Source organism: Lutjanus erythropterus, chromosome 10 (genome assembly GCF_056507025.1).
Source record: "Lutjanus erythropterus isolate fLutEry1 chromosome 10, fLutEry1.hap2, whole genome shotgun sequence".
In the NCBI taxonomy this organism is placed as follows: Eukaryota; Metazoa; Chordata; class Actinopteri; order Lutjaniformes; family Lutjanidae; genus Lutjanus; species Lutjanus erythropterus.
This window is the reverse complement of record NC_139326.1, coordinates 753,315-769,297: the sequence shown is the minus strand read 5'-3', so window position 1 is coordinate 769,297 and position 15,983 is coordinate 753,315. Positions and strand designations below refer to the sequence as shown.

The 15,983-nt window shown below is 41.4% G+C and overlaps 2 protein-coding genes and 1 long non-coding RNA gene across 5 annotated transcripts in view; all 3 read right to left on the bottom strand.

The window, feature by feature from the left end:
- Positions 1 to 3,074, bottom strand: part of LOC146319720 (dynamin-1-like) — a 23,003-nt gene extending 19,929 nt beyond the window's left edge. For both annotated transcript variants that reach the window (XM_084727747.1, XM_084727748.1), the window contains exon 1: positions 2,666 to 3,074. In XM_084727747.1, coding sequence (XP_084583873.1) covers positions 2,666 to 2,826 — 161 coding nt within the window. In that variant the 5' untranslated portion in view covers positions 2,827 to 3,074. The remainder of the gene's footprint in view (positions 1 to 2,665) is intronic.
- A 1,110-nt stretch (positions 3,075 to 4,184) lies between these two features.
- On the bottom strand, positions 4,185 to 5,494 carry LOC146319719 (uncharacterized). Its single transcript, XR_014771446.1, has 2 exons — positions 5,361 to 5,494; positions 4,185 to 5,290 (listed from the first exon to the last, which is right to left on the bottom strand). It is a non-coding gene; the product is annotated as an uncharacterized LOC146319719 (long non-coding RNA).
- Positions 5,495 to 5,738: 244 nt separating this feature from the next.
- On the bottom strand, positions 5,739 to 15,377 carry fhip2b (FHF complex subunit HOOK interacting protein 2B). Of its 2 annotated transcripts, none has more exons than XM_084727744.1 (18): positions 15,161 to 15,377; positions 13,836 to 13,914; positions 13,493 to 13,578; positions 12,763 to 12,846; positions 12,581 to 12,685; positions 12,240 to 12,359; positions 11,350 to 11,520; positions 10,942 to 11,141; positions 9,562 to 9,679; positions 9,306 to 9,382; positions 9,029 to 9,185; positions 8,660 to 8,832; positions 8,223 to 8,363; positions 7,890 to 7,980; positions 7,276 to 7,434; positions 6,807 to 6,947; positions 6,593 to 6,693; positions 5,739 to 5,908 (listed from the first exon to the last, which is right to left on the bottom strand). In XM_084727744.1, the coding sequence occupies exons 1-18, from the start codon at positions 15,209 to 15,211 to the stop codon at positions 5,806 to 5,808; spliced, it is 2,157 nt and encodes a 718-aa protein (XP_084583870.1). In that variant the 5' UTR covers positions 15,212 to 15,377; the 3' UTR covers positions 5,739 to 5,805. The 2 variants fall into 2 exon arrangements, with proteins under 2 accessions (XP_084583870.1, XP_084583871.1); XM_084727745.1 differs by lacking the exon at positions 15,161 to 15,377 and adding an exon at positions 14,668 to 15,104.
- Positions 15,378 to 15,983: the final 606 nt, after the last annotated feature.

Here is a 15,983-nt window from a genome sequence, read left to right as displayed (position 1 = left end):
GTCCTGGTCTGCGGATGGAAAGCAGGCAGAGACGGTTTGTAAAAATCTGTGTACTCTGTGTCCTGGCTGTCAGAAAGCTGCTCAAGTCCAGATTCAGTCTCCGCCCCTTTAGAGAGGAGCTCACAGGTCATCAGACACAGGAGATCACCAACCCTCTGCAGGTGCACATCCTGAGTGGCGGCAGATTTCACACTTGTGATGTGACGTATCAGGTTTCAGCTCGACACGACTTTGTCTGAACTGTCCACATCAGGACACCAAAGTTTTGTGTCGGTGAAACGTCCTGAGCAACAGAACAAAGACAGAAAATCACAGACACGAGGGACAGAAGTGATGATCGAGAGGGACGTTGTTTGGAAAATGTTGCAGATTACACCTTTAAATTCACCTTTTGTTGCTGAAACTGAAAATGTTGTTGCTGTGATTCTGTGTGAACCTGAAGTGTTTCTGCTTTTTCTACTTTAGGTTCATCTGGTTCTTTATCAGGTGACTTCATTTGAACATTTGCTTGTGATGTTGGCAGGTTAGTCAAACTGTTTTATTTGTTTACCGGACGTCTCTAAAACAGCAGCCTGTGTGTGAGTCAGTAAACGCACCACCACTAACACATGCAGCGTTTTCTGGTTACAACAATATTTAAAAATCATTTATCTATTTGGCTGTTTGCCAGGAACTGGTTGCCAGTTTCTCTAAATTTTTAATTTTGGGTCTTTTTCGAAACTTTTTTAAAAACTTTTGTGGTTTATGGTTGGAGCAGATGGATACAGAGTCTGTATCCAGTCGAGGTTTCTGGTCTGTTAAAAGGAAGTTTCTTCTCACCACAGTCGCCTCGGAGCTGGAAACAGTTTGATAATCAATTAATCAGTTCAAGTAATTTTTTAAGAAAAAGGAAAAGTTCAAATTCTCTGATTTCAGCTTCTTCAATGTGAATATTTTCTGGTTTCTTTCCTCTCTGACAGTAAACTGAATATCTTTGAGTTGAGGACAAAATGAGACATTTGAGGACGTCATCTTGGACAACATTTTTTGACATTTTATGAGCGAACAACCAATCGATTAAAGGAGAAAACAATCGACAGATTAATCCATAAAAAACGTTCCACCTGCTTCCACATGTTTGGACCTATTTTTCAACCAGCGATCAATCTGCCAATAATTTCTTCACTAATCAATTAGTTGTTTAGTCCATAAAATGTCAGAAAATATTGATCAGTGATCCTCCAAAAGGATCCAAACTGATTAACTGATTATCAAAATACTTGCTAAGCATTTTATTTTTTATTTTTTATTTCTATCTTATCACAAACAGGCCGATGAAAACCAGAACATCCAGATGAACAAATGTTCAGGTGTGGCTGAAGGTTTGAAACAGACTGAATGTCTGCTGTTGAAAATTCGTCTGTTTGTGACCTTTTCAGTCTAAACTTTTCACTGCAACTTTTCTAAACAAAACTTCTAAACTTCTAAAAAAAGTTGCCTTTTTTTGTATAATTCAAAACTGATCTTGTTTCAGGGAGAGTCTGTTCTGAGTCTCAGTCTCAGGTCAGGATTAGAAAAACAACAACATCTGCTTTTTTGTTCAGATGGGAGGCAAAACCTTTATGGAGCTCAAACTCTATAATAAAAACTCTAAAATATCAACGTGCACAGAGCGCTGGTGTCGGTTAGAAAAACAAAGCTTGTGACAAAATAAAGAAACCAAAATACAAAAAATAAGAAATGTTTAAACACCGAGTCAGTTTATTGAGGCCGAGGTCGGCGTGGGGAGCTTCTGTGATTGGTGGAACTCACAGGAAGCTGCAGCGATTGGTCAAAAACTGCATCTAAACTTCTCTACTGCATAACTGTTTAAATATCCATGAATACATTTTTAATTGGTTAAATTCTTAATGGTGATCAATTGATTAATGATTAATCATTGATATTTTTGCTCCTAACTGCTGCTGCAGCTTTTTGTTTTCTTTCTTGTTTGCATGTTGCTCTTTTCATTGGTTCATTTGTGATCGAATCACCTGATTGGCTACAAAAATACAGATGAAAGGTTTGGATATTGATTCAAATCCTACTCAGAACTAAATTATGGTTTTAAAAGTAACTCAGTAGGTTTCATTATCTAATACACACTTACAGTAAAAGTACAAGTACAGACTTGGAAAATCTACTCATAAAAGTACAAGTACCTAAAAAAAACTACTTAATTACAGTAACTTGAGTATCAGTTGCTTCCACTCCTGGCTTTTGAGAAGAGCACTCTGTATTTTTATTTTTCTAATAAAAGTACTTGTACTTGTAACTGAGTAATATTATAGTGGCATTTTTTCACTGAAAATGAAAATAATGATGTGAAAATGTTGATCTTTTTTAAAAACTCGTTCAGCTTCGAACCTCAACATTAATATTGTGATATATTTCATCACAATCTGCTGTTCGGACGTGTTTTTATCGCGATATTTAATATTTTCCTCACATTAACCCTTTAGACACATCATGTTCTGTAGCTGATTTATTCAGCGGGTCAGCCGGCCTGCGCTCAGCCGGGCGGCTCCCTCTGATAGCGGCTGGAACACACAGAGGCGGTTCGGTTCGGTTCGGTTCGGTTCGGCCTGGACACTCAGACAGACAGACAGACAGACAGGTGCAGAGACAGACAGGTGCAGGGACTCACTTGCCCACGAAGTTCTCCAGCACGGAGCTCTTCCCGGCGCTCTGTCCGCCCACCACCGCGATCTGCGGGAGGTCCAGGTTCGAGTTGTGTCCGATGGAGGCGAACGCGTCCTGGAGGCGGTTCACCAGCGGGATGAGCTCCTCCATCCCCCGGTTACCCATGATGGTGGAGGAGGAGAGACGGACAGACAGGTGGAGGAGGTGATGAGGACCAGTCAGTCACACACACAGACAGACAGACAGGCTGCAGCGGCTGTCTGTCCTTCAGCTGGTGAATCCGATGATCGATGATCGATCAGATATTAATATTAGTGATGATTATGATGGTGATGGTGCTCCTGCTGTGACCTTCAGCTCCGCTCTCCTCCTCCTCCTCCTCTCTGCTCCTCTGCAGGGAGGGACCAGCTCACAAAACGCGCACTCACACACACACACATCCGGTACGGACCTTCATAATAAAAGCCCGGGACCACGGCTGATAAATAAATGGAGCAGAGAGGACAATGAAGAACTCAGATGATGAAACTCTTTATTCTTTTGAAATATAAATCTACATCTATAATCTGCATGTAACATCCACCTGCTGTGTGCATAAATCTAGAACCGCAATAATTATATGATTAATCAATTATTAAATTAAAGCACTTTATAGTGAATCAATCATTTTTAGATTTTAGTTAAGAAAGGACTCTTAACTTACAAAATATTTCACACAAGGTTTAAGTGACTAGCAATCATCTAGTTCAGACGATCAGATTTAGAAATATGGACGTCTATTATTTTTTAATTTATCCCCTGAATGCTGTAATCTTAGTCAGCACTCCTCTGACAGCAGCACGGCGACTCTGTTTGTTTATTATTTAAATGTTTATTGTCCCCACAAACCCCAGCATTAAATATTTGTTCTTCTAACTTTAATGATGTTGACTGACAGTGTCATATGATTTACAATATTTTTGGAGATTGATCATGTTTGCATTATTATTCTTTTTGTTTTTAAACAAAGAATCTACAGCTGCAAAGATTGACAACACCTTATTGTGAAAGGTAGGGGTCTGACTTCCTGTGTGTTGGTGTTCACCTGCGGCAATTTGACACGTGACCAGAGAGATGATGCAGAGCTGCAGTTCATCAGCAGAACCGCAGGAGGCGACAAAGAGGGAGCAGGTTCACACAGATCTGATGTCCTGACAATAATACTAGAGCTGCCATCGATTATTAAATCAATCACTAATTATTTTGATAATTGATTAATCAGTTGAGTCATTTTTTAAAAGTGAAAAGGGTCAAACTTTTCTGACTACAGCTTCTTTATTCCTCTCTGACAGGAAACTGAAGATCTTTGAGTTGTGGACAAAACAAGGACCAAACAACTCATTGATTAGTGGAAAAAATATTGCCAGATTGATCCCTAGTTGAAAAAAGCAAAAAGGATTAATTAATGAATTAATTGATTAGTGTAGAAAATAACTGACCGATTGATCGATAATGACAACAGCAAAGCAAAACATAAACACATCTTTTAATTTTTATATTTTTTCAAACCAAACTCTTTTATAAAACAAACAGAATAAAACATATCAACAACAACAGCAGGACTGTTTTAAATAAAGTTTTTTCAAAGAATCACATTCAGTTCAGCTGTGAAGGAGAATTCAACCAGTAAAATAACAAAAAATAAACTTTAAAAACAGACATTAAACTCCTCACATCAATCTATCATCAGTTTAAACTGAAGTCGTCAAAACTTTTGGCACATTTACATGAAAAATACAAAAAAAAAAAAAATTAATGTGAAGCAAATATGAGACAAATATTTTCTGTCTTTCTCTTCTGACTCATGTTTCAAACTCTTAAAACTTTATTCAAATTCTTCAAGTTTCCAAACAGGCAAAAAACTCTTTCTGACTAAAAGTATTTCTGGAGTTTTGCCTCATCTTTTATTGTTTTTATTTTTGATTTCATGTTCATGTTTTTAAACTCTGACCTCTTTGTATAAACTTTATTTAAAAAACATATTTATTCCTCTCACAGTGTTCATCTTTGTTCTCAGTATCATCACCCCTAAGGCACTTTGAACTGGATGAATAAAGTTTTTACTGCTCTAAACTTTCTTTAAGTCTTGATTGTTTCAGTGTTTACAGATGTGACCTCGCTGATGACGTCATCAGCGAGGTCACATTCATTCATCTTTGGGATTCAACAGTTAAATAAACAGAAAACTCTTTGAATAAATAAAAAAGTTAAAGTTCAGACTGTAAAAAGATTTTGTGATGATGTCATAGCTCCTCCCAGTGGGCATGGAACAGATCTGATTCTCGCCGTTGTTCAGCGAGTCATGAGGGCAGGGGGGCGGGGCTACTGTTGGTGTCAGTGATGTGAATTTAACGGTAACGACAGACACTGAACGCTTCACGCAGCAGATCCAGATAAACCACAACCATCATCATCATCATCATCATCATCATCATCAGAAACAGACGTCGCTTCACGTGACGCCTCAAGAGAAAAACACGTCTCAGTTCTGTGAAAACACTTTTCCTTGCATGGTGGGTGGAGCTAAGACATGGAGGCAGTTTAACAGACCTGGGATGAACCCTGTGCACGGTTTGTCTTCATCCTCCACCTGAGTACACCTGAGTCCACCTGAGTTCACCTGAGTCCACCTGAGTCCACCTGAGTTCACCTGAGTCCACCTGAGTCCACCTGAGTCCACTCCAAGTTCAGCTGTCTGCTCCATCAGGAACATGTGGATCAGATTTATAGATTTATTGATTGATTGATTTCAGATCTGTAGACTCTCACCATCTAATAAATCTTCTGTTTTCTTCTGATCAAATTATAATAAATAAATAAATTCTAAAACTGTCCTGAGGTCAGGCTGTGATGTCACTGTGATGTCACTGATCAGGTTCATTAAGGCTGAGACGATGAGACGTTCAGGGTCTGAAGCTCAGACAGGCTTCAGTCAGAAGGTGAGACACCTGTCCTCAGGCCCTCAGGTGTACCTGTCAGAGTGTCCTCAGGGTGGACGTGCATCCAGCGTACCTGTAAGAGTGAGTCCATCCTGGTCCAGGTGAGTCAGTCCTGGTCCTGGTGAGTCCATCCTGGTCCAGGTGAGTCAGTCCTGGTCCAGGTGAGTCAGTGCTGGTCCAGGGGAAGTTTAACGAAGGCGATGGCGGCGAGCTCCTTGCAGAACTCCTCGAGGACGATGAGTCCTCTGAGCAGCGTCAGGTGTTCCAGTCTGAGGACACATGAACAGGTAAACACAGGTGAACACCAGCTGAGAGCTGCACCACGAAGGAAACTCAACACAGTCAGACTTTGTTTGAATGAGCTGCTCAACAAAAACCTAAAACTCCAGTCAGAGATAAACATTTCTACATGATGATACTTTTTATTTTGAACGTCTTCCCTCAGTTTATGATCTAGAACGCTCATGAAGAACTTCATTAGAAGAGTTACTTAAAGAGCGGCGCTTTCTACTGTCAATTTAACCTGAAACTCTGAACATGAGCTGCTCCAGACCAGGTGAGGACTTCAGCATCAGTTACCATGGAGATACAGCCAGGTTAAAAGACAGCCTGACGTTTCTCACTTCTTATTTCACTCCTCTGGAGGCCAAAACTACAAACCAGCTGATGAGACAACCTGTCTGTCTTCACTCGACTGTCACATCATCATTCCCAAACTGACAGGACAGAAACAAAGAGAATGTGTTGTGGTGTTTATTGTTTGTTGGTCTGTTCTGTCTGTGATGTTTGTGTCAACATGTGACTTTGCTCATTCGGTCATGTGACGACCTTCAAATTACAGACTCACAACCTGATGAAAATGTTGTTCAGCACTGACCTTACAGACACCCCAAGCAACCAGGGAGTGAGACAGTGAGACAGACAGAAAGACAGGTGGACAGACAGGTGTATACCCAGTGTTGTGGTCCAATCCCAGCAGGTGTCTCCTGGCGTTCAACAGTCTGTCTGTCAGATTAGGAACCAGCTGGATCCTCTGCATCAACTCTCCCATCAACTGACAGACAGACAGACAGACAGACAGACAGAATGATAAATATAAAAGATGTTGTAATCCTGCTGTGTCCAGCAGCAGTGAGACAGGTACATATCTGTGTGTGTGTGTCTCACCCTGATGAGGACAGAGAAGAGCGACCTGGAGCAGGGAGACAGGTGGATGTAGGGGTTGAGCAGGTACTCATGCAGCATCGGGTGGTTGAAGGCCGACAGTCTGGACAGAACTGCAGTCAGCTGCAGGTTCAACTCGTACGGCTGAAAACACACCAGACACCATCATTAACACACACACACACACACACACACACACACCTGAGACAGCTGAAACAGGTGAGTCCAAAGTCCAGTGTCCACACACAGAGAGGGTGTCCTGTTGGGGACTGTAGGACAGTGCTTATCTAATCCTCCACACAGAGCCTTAAAGTGGTGCAGGATAATTCCCAGAATGCTTTGTGAATATGAAGCATGAACACGGTGAGATTATTTCTGTTCTGTTTTAACTGCGGTTCTCTCGTTTTCTCTAAAGTTCTGTTTCTTCATAAAAACAGGAGACAGGTGAGATGAGACAGGTGTGTGTGTCTACCTGCTCCAGGACTCGCTCCAGTCGGTCAAACAGAACCTTCAACAGGGGACCTTCAAAGAACTCCTCACCTTCACCTGAGGAGGAAGAGGAGGAGGAGGAGGAGGGAGGAAGACTGAGCGGCCAATCCCAGGACAGAGACAGAGTCTGACACTCTGTCACCTGGAGGAGGAGGAGGAGGAGGAGGAGGAGGAAGAGGAAGAGGAAGAGGAAGAGGAAGAGGAAGAGGAGGAGGAGTATTGACAGTCAGCTGATTTACTGAGAGTCACAACAGGAAGTCCTTTCAAATTAAAATGTCTTAGATTTACAGTGAAAGAGTGTTGAAGATGATTTTATATGAGAAAAAGCAGGTTATGAATAAGTTATTATAAACTATTGGTTCAATGATCATAACTGCTGTTACATTATTGATTATGAAACTTATACAGGATAAAAAAAAATCAAAGCTGCACACTCAAAAAGAAATAAATGTAGTTTGGCAAAATGTGATACAAACATGAATTCAACTAAACTGTCTGTCTGTTCAGAACAATCAATGAGGAACAATGATTGTGTGTGTGTGTGTGTGTGTGTGTGTGTGTGTGTGTGTGTGTGTGTGTGTGTGTGTGTGTTCTGACCAGTGTGTGAGAGTCATGGACGTACGACTCGTATCCTCCCTCCTGCAGCAGCTGAGCTGATCGAACCTGAACAGGAACTAAACACAGGAAACTACAACACACACACACACACACACACACACACACACACACACACATACACACACACACACACACACACACACACACACACACACATACACACACACACACACACACACATACACACACACACACACACACACACACACACACACACAGACACACACAGATTAAAACTGAGATTCTGACTTCATGGAGGTGCAGTGATGTGGGCGGGGTCAGGAGACAGGTGTGTGTGTGTGTGTGTGTTACCTGTTGACGACGTCAGCAGCTGATCCAGGTTCAGAGGGAGGAGGAGGAGGAGCAGAGGAGCAGAGAGGAGGAGGAGGAGGAGGAGGAGGATGAAGGAGCAGCTGTGTGTCAGAGAAGAAGAACGGGTCCTCCTCCAGATCACTGACAGAAAAAACATGTTTACTGTGATATTATCATCCAAACTTTACTGCTGTTCACTTCACACCTCATAAATATTTGTATAAAAATGGCAGATTATGTGAAACTGTTTCATTTAAAGTTTTAGACAAAATGTTCTGTAAAGTGTCATTTGTAAATATTTTGATGAACTTTACTGTAAAAAACAAACTAAAGGTGAAGAGTCAGAAGTTTCTTATCATATCAGCTGAAAAGAATTATTTCATGCATCCCGACTGAATCCTGAACAGTGATGTCACTTCCTGTCTTGCTGTACTCACTCGCTGTCCTCGGTGTTGGTCTCGTGGCTCTCAGCGTGTCTGTCATCCTGTCCTGCAGCAGGTGGAGACAGGTAACTACGACTCTGCAGGAAAGTCAACACCAGGACGTCCAAAATGTCCCTGTGAGGCTTCTGTAGTAACTCCTCCACCAGAGACAGAGACGCTATGCTGATCTGAGGACAAGGGGGACAGACGAGAAGCGGATATGATGGTGGTGTTCCTCACTGTTGATTTATCTGTCAATTACTTTCTTAATTAATCAATCAGATTTTCTTATCACAACGTTGTCAGTTGAAAAACATGTCCAAACATGTCGAGCACACGGACGTACACACACCTGTGCTTCCCCTTTAAACCGGGTGACCTCACCTGGTCAGAGATGTGGTCGCAGCGCTGCAGCAGCAGGTGTGTGAGTGTGTGTGTCCTGAGCAGGAAGTGGACCAGCTGATCCAGCAGAGACGAGGACCGGACCAGTCTGACTGCAGCGCAGAGGACGGAGGTGGCGACCAGGATCAGCTGTTCACACCTGAACCACAGAAACACACCTGGACGTCAGACACACTGAACAGCTGGATCACAGCTGATAACAACAACAACAACAACAACAACAACAATCCAAATTAATATGAAATCAGTTCAGACTCACGTGTGCTGCAGGTGAGGCTGAACAACATCCACCAACCACAGCTGACGAACACACTGAGCTAACTTCACTGCTAACACCTGCTCACACACACACACACACACACACACACACACACACACACACACACACACACACAGAGAAAGAGAGAGAGAGAGAGAGAGCAGCCTGTTAACAGTACTATCAGTACTCAGGTAGTGTACAGGCAGGTGTGTGTGTGTGCGTGTGTGCGTGTGTGTGTGCGTGTGTGTGTGTGTACCTCAGGTGCCTCTTTCATCAGGTGATCCAGAAAGTCAAACCAGGTGAAGAAGTTGGTCACATGATCAGCAGCAGGAGAATCTGACCTCACATCAGAGCTGCAGCGCGAGAACTGAGAACTGAAATGATTGGAATAATTTTTAACAATCGCTTAATCACTTCAGTCTGCAACGATGAATCAATTCTTAATTGATTATTAAATTTATCAACTACTACTTTGAAAATCAATGAATCATTTTGAGTCCTTTTTTAAGAAAAACCCTCAAAATTCTCTGATTCCAGTTTCTTAAATGTGAATACATCTGACATTTGAGGACGTCATCTTGGACTTTGATATTTCGGATATTTTATTAACCAAATGACTAATTGATTAATTGAGAAATATCACTGATCAACTGTTAGTACAGTCATTGGTGAAGTAAACAGGACAGAAGCCGTGTCTTGTTTTTCTATCACACTTTAAAATTGATCAATGATGAAAATAATCATTAGAGTTAACTTTAGGATGATAAACAACATTCAACACAAGCCTATTTCTTTATGTGTCAGTGTGTATTCAGTGTGTATTCAGAGTATTCGGAGTGTATTCAGTGTGTATTCAGAGTATTCGGAGTGTATTCAGTGTGTATTCGGTGTGTATTCAGAGTGTATTCGGTGTGTATTCGGAATGTATTCAGAGTGTATTCGGTGTGTATTCGGAGTGTATTCGGTGTGTATTCGGAGTGTATTCGGTGTGTATTTGGAGTGTATTCAGAGTGTATTCGGTGTGTATTCAGAGTGTATTCGGTGTGTATTCAGAGTGTATTCGGTGTGTATTCGGAATGTATTCAGAGTGTATTCGGTGTGTATTCGGAGTGTATTCGGTGTGTATTCGGAGTGTATTCGGTGTGTATTTGGAGTGTATTCAGAGTGTATTCGGTGTGTATTCAGAGTGTATTCGGTGTGTATTCGGAATGTATTCAGAATGTATTCAGAGTGTATTCGGAGTGTATTCGGTGTGTATTCAGAGTGTATTCGGTGTGTATTCGGAATGTATTCAGAGTGTATTCGGAGTGTATTCGGTGTGTATTCAGAGTGTATTCGGTGTGTATTCGGAATGTATTCAGAGTGTATTCGGTGTGTATTCGGAGTGTATTCGGTGTGTATTCGGAGTGTGTTCGGTGTGTATTCGGAGTGTATTCAGAGTGTATTCAGTGTGTATTCGGAATGTATTCAGAGTGTATTCGGTGTGTATTCGGAGTGTGTTCGGTGTGTATTCGGAGTGTGTTCGGTGTGTATTCGGAGTGTGTTCGGAGTGTATTCGGAGTGTATTCGGTGTGTATTCGGAGTGTATTCGGAGTGTATTCGGTGTGTATTCGGAGTGTATTCGGAGTGTGTTTACCTCCAGGGAGTGTGAGGCCAGCTCTGGAGCTCTCCAGGATCCAGACTCTCCACAGGCAGCAGGGAGTAAAGTTCCTGCAGCCTCCCAGCCAGCAGCTCTCCCAGCTGGGTTTGATCACACAGAATCTCCCCTGAACCTCCAGAAGGGAGAGACGACAGCAGCAGGAGACTCTCGTAGGACTTCAGACACACTGACGGTCTCTGTGGACACACAGTGGAGACATGAGGACAAACATTTGACAATGATGACATCACAACAACCATATGACAGTGACAACGACTTGTCAGTCTGTACTGGTCAGTCTGCACTGGTAAGTCAATACTAGCCAATCTGTACTGGATAGTCTCTGCTGGTCAATGTGTACTGGTCAGTCTGTGCTGGTTAGTTGCAGTTGACCAGTTAACTGACCTGACTCTTGGTGAGCTGCAGCAGAGCAGACAGCAGACTGGACTCTGATTGGACGGGGCTGCCGGTAGATGAATCTGATTGGCTGGAGGGCAGTGGTGTGTGATTGGAGGCTTGTGTGCAGGGCTGTGATTGGTCAGAGGCAGGTGTCCTGGCTGCTGGTTGGTCCAGAATCTGAAAACATTGACAGACAGACAGGAAGGTCAGATCCTGATGTGATGTCATCAGAACAGTTCATTTCGATTGTTCTAAATCTGTGAGAACTGTTCTTCTGTTCTTCTGTAAAGACTGTCAGTGACCATGATGACACAGCTGATGGTTTAATCTACACATTAATCAGTTATTTTCTGTCAACATTTAGAATCACGTGAAGCAGACATCAGATCAGTTTATGACTGTAAACACACCAGCTGATCAGCTGTCACTGCTGGTCAACACATGAATCAACAGACAGAACACAAGAAAACATTATTGATCGGTCAGATATTCAGACTGTTAGGATCAGGAACAACCATCTCATCACATCCGTTGGCAAAAGTTTGGTGTTTCTTCATGATATTTCAAGTATTAAATCAAGTTCAACTGAAACTGAAGTTATATCACTTATCACTTCCTTCAAACCAACCAAACTCCATTGATAAAATCTGTAGTTTTACCTCTCAGGACACAGAAGTTGTTGGTCTGCTGCTGCCTGTGTGTTAGTTTGTGTGTGTTATTGTGTGACCTCAGTGAATCCAAACTAACACTGAAGTCTCACAGTAACACAACCAAACTAACAGATGGAGGCAGCAGCAGACCGACAACTCCAGTGTCCTGAGAGCTAAAACTACAGATTCTATCAAAGGAATTTGGTTGCGTAGTTTAGTTTGTGCTGTTAGTGAAGCTGCTGTTACCTCTAAGACGTATCTGAGCGTGTGTGGATCCTGTTTGACTCTGGAGCAGATGACCAATAAGAACTGAGCTTCCTCCTTCTCAGTGTTTGAACCAGGAAGTGCACAGAGACGAATCAGCTTCTGCACACAGACGGTGACATCATCAGCAAGAGTCACAGCGGAGTCACGACTGAACACATTCTTTACTTTTTAATAAATATTTCACCCAATTTTTTGATTAATTAATTTTTTTTCCTAAACATTTTATTGATAATTGATCAGACAACTGAATGAATTCCACATTCACTCAGCTGACCTTCACCTTCTGTCAGCTGTGATGTAATCAGGTGTGATGAGTTTACCTGAACAGGTTTGTAGACGTTGACGAGCTGCAGGAGAGGTTTCTGCATCTGAGACAACAACTTAGAGAAGAACAACAAGACCTGCTGCACCATACCTGGAGGATACTGAGGAGGAGGAGATTCAAATAAATAAAGTCTCTTCCATCTATTATTTTATGTCTATTATTGTAATCTATTGTTACCTGAGCCTTTCCCAGAGTGCACAGAGTCTCCAACAGTTTGTGCTGCAGCAGATACTCAAAACATGATCCTGTCTCGTCCACACCCTGAAATCAACACGAGTGATAAACACATTCAGACTTTTATTTGTGCTTTTGTCATTAATTCTGTTTGAAGTCCACTGAATTATACGTTTGTGTTTCTTTAATTTATCAGTCATTCTGTATACTGCTTGTTTGTTTCCCTTTTTGCAGGTTTCGTTTTTTTAGTCGACCAAACACTGCTGAAGTTTCACAAGAAAACAAAATTTCACAATCGGGAAGTGAATGGTGACCAGTTTTCAAACAAACAAACAAACAAACAAACAAACAAACATACTGCTCATCTGGTGTAATACAAGTCTGTAAACTGGAGAACTAGACTGAAAACATGGTGTCAATGACGTCTTTAAAGTCAACTTTTCATGTCAGGGCTGTAGGAGACTTTGATTACACCAGAAGAGCAGGAAGGAGGCGTCTTATTTTTTCTTTTGTTTATTTTTGTGTTTGAAAAAAGGCCACCATTCAGGGGTGAACTATCCCTTTAATGTGATCTGTATATTTCTGTAACATGTGAATCTTCTACCTGCAGATCAATAAAGTCAGATCTGTGTGTTCAGGTGTGTGTGTGTGTGTGTGTGTTTGTGTGTGTGTGTGTATGTGTGTGTGTGTGTGTGTGTGTGTGTGTGTGTGTGTGTGTGTGTGTGTGTGTTACCTGTTGTTTTTCCTCGTACACCAGGATGTCCAACATCTGTTTCAGACGCCAGGGGATCTCTGTCTGTTTGACAGGACGACTGTCATCTAGACACACACACACACACACACACACACACACACACACACACACAGTGCAGGTGAATAATGTGATTGGATGACAGCCTGAATGACATCATCAGTTCTCTGTTTCCTTGTTTGTATCAGTCATGTGGTCGAGTCACACGCTGCTTCCAACAGTGAACGCAGCGCAGACTCCGCCCACTCAGTGCACTGCAGGCGCATGCCGGTGTGGAAACAGTGCAGACCCTGTGTTTGTGTGTGTGTAAGTTAAAAATCCTCACCTGTTGTCTCAATGTAATAATTAGTTATTGATTTCCAGTGATCAACAAACGACTCCAACAGATCAACAGTGGGCTCCCTCTGACAGACAGACAGAAAAACAATCATCAATAATCACGTTAATCATATTTTACAGACGTTCTCAAGTTTCAGTTTATCAGATGTAACAATTTTATTGATTATTAACCGACTATTAAATTAATCAACAAGTATTCTGATAACTGATTAATGATTTTGAATCATTTTTTAATTTAAATAAATACAAATTCTCTGATTTCAGCTTCTTAAATATATGAATATTTTCTGGTTTCTTTCCTCTCTGACAGTAAACTGAATATCTTTGAGCTGTGGACAAAACAAAACATTTGAGGACGTCATCTTGGACATTTAACTGATGATGATTTTCTGCTTTTCTTGTTTTCATGTGACAGTAAACTGAGACATTTCACAGCTAACCTGATCAACTCAACATGAAACTAAACTTATTGTTAATGTTTATTTGTCTCATTACGTTGTTTTACGTTTACTTCATTTTTGTATTTAAATGCATTTGTTGTTGTTATTGTTATTGTTGTTGTTGTTGTTATCAGCTCTCTGTGTTGTGCCATTTTTTGTGTCAGAAATAATCCGGACATTTTTGGTGTAATAAAGTTGGGAAAAGGAATGTGAAAAAACAACCATAAAAACCTGATTCAGTTGATCAGTTTAACATTTAAACTCTGCAGAGGTTTTAATTAAACTCAGCTTCTGTGTGAAACTAAACCGGTTTGATCAGGACACACTGACACCCCGGGACCTGTCTGTACCTGTCTGTACCTGTCTCCTGTCTCTCACCTGGACACATTCCTCCACGTCTGCAGATAAACACGAACACAACACCAGGCTAGCTGTTAGCTGATAGCATCACGGTCACGTGACAGATATACTGGTTGTTTACTGAGTTCATGTTGACTGTCGGTGTGTTGGTGTCCTCCGGTCCTCACAGACAGACAGCCTGTCTCTCTGTCTGTCCTCTACCTTCACTGTCTGTAACTTTATTGAACTTTGTAACTGAGTTACTGCTCGTGTCTTAAAGGGAACCTTTGATTTGTGAAACTCTCGCGAGATTATGATCTTGTTGCAAAAACTGCTATATTTTATAAGGTGAATGTTGCCATGGTTACCATCTGTGTAGTTTGAGAGGCACAAACACTTGACTAAAGTCAGAGAAACACCAGCTGTTATTTAAATTGATCAGCTCTCGCGAGATCTTCCGCGGCTCTGGGGTTCTCTTCTACACAAGATCTGAGCTAACAGAAGCTAACAGAGCTAATGAAAAATAACTCACCGTCTCCAGCGCGTGCAGCAGCAGATTGGTAAATTTACTGAACGTCTCCATTCTCCCGCCAAAACTCACCAACACCGACTGTCCGTTAACCCGTTAAACCCGGTTACTAACCAGTTATTTACCAGTAATCTGCGACATGTTGACAACTGAACTAACAGCTGACTGATCGAGTAAAGCTAACATTTACCCATGAGACACACCCGGACTTTCAAAATAAAACTACAAAATCCCAGTGAATCCCATCCGGTTGAGGATTTCAAAATAAGAGATTCAAAGTCATACTAATCAACATTTTTTTTAAAATTATTATTATTAGTTATTCTGAATTACATAAAGTTAATTTCAAGTTCACAGTTTGTATTTTAAGACTTCACTAAACATCTTTCACCATTTCTATTCTAAAGAATAAGCGGTTACAGAAAATTAATGAATGAATTAATGAGTTTTAGTGTCAGGACAGTTAGTGGTTCAGAACATCTACCAAATCGTCCACCAGCACCTAAGAACCACTGCACAAGAACAAAACGTTGCCAATAATGTTTATCAAATGGAGAGAACTTGTAAATGTCTTTTTTTAATGTTGGTGTGGTTGTTGTGTCGTTTCTAAACACTGAAAAACATGGACGCCAGCATTTCAATGTTGGCTGCTCATGAGCTCCATTAATATTAACTACACAGCTTTAACCTGAATGAGTTTTTTTCTATTCAGATGCAGGGTTGCATTAGAAGACTGTAGCTACATGGTCAGGTTTTTAAACAAAGCCATGAGCTCTCTCTTAAAACCATGCTACTGATGTACTGTGGTACACGATTCTGCAGCCAA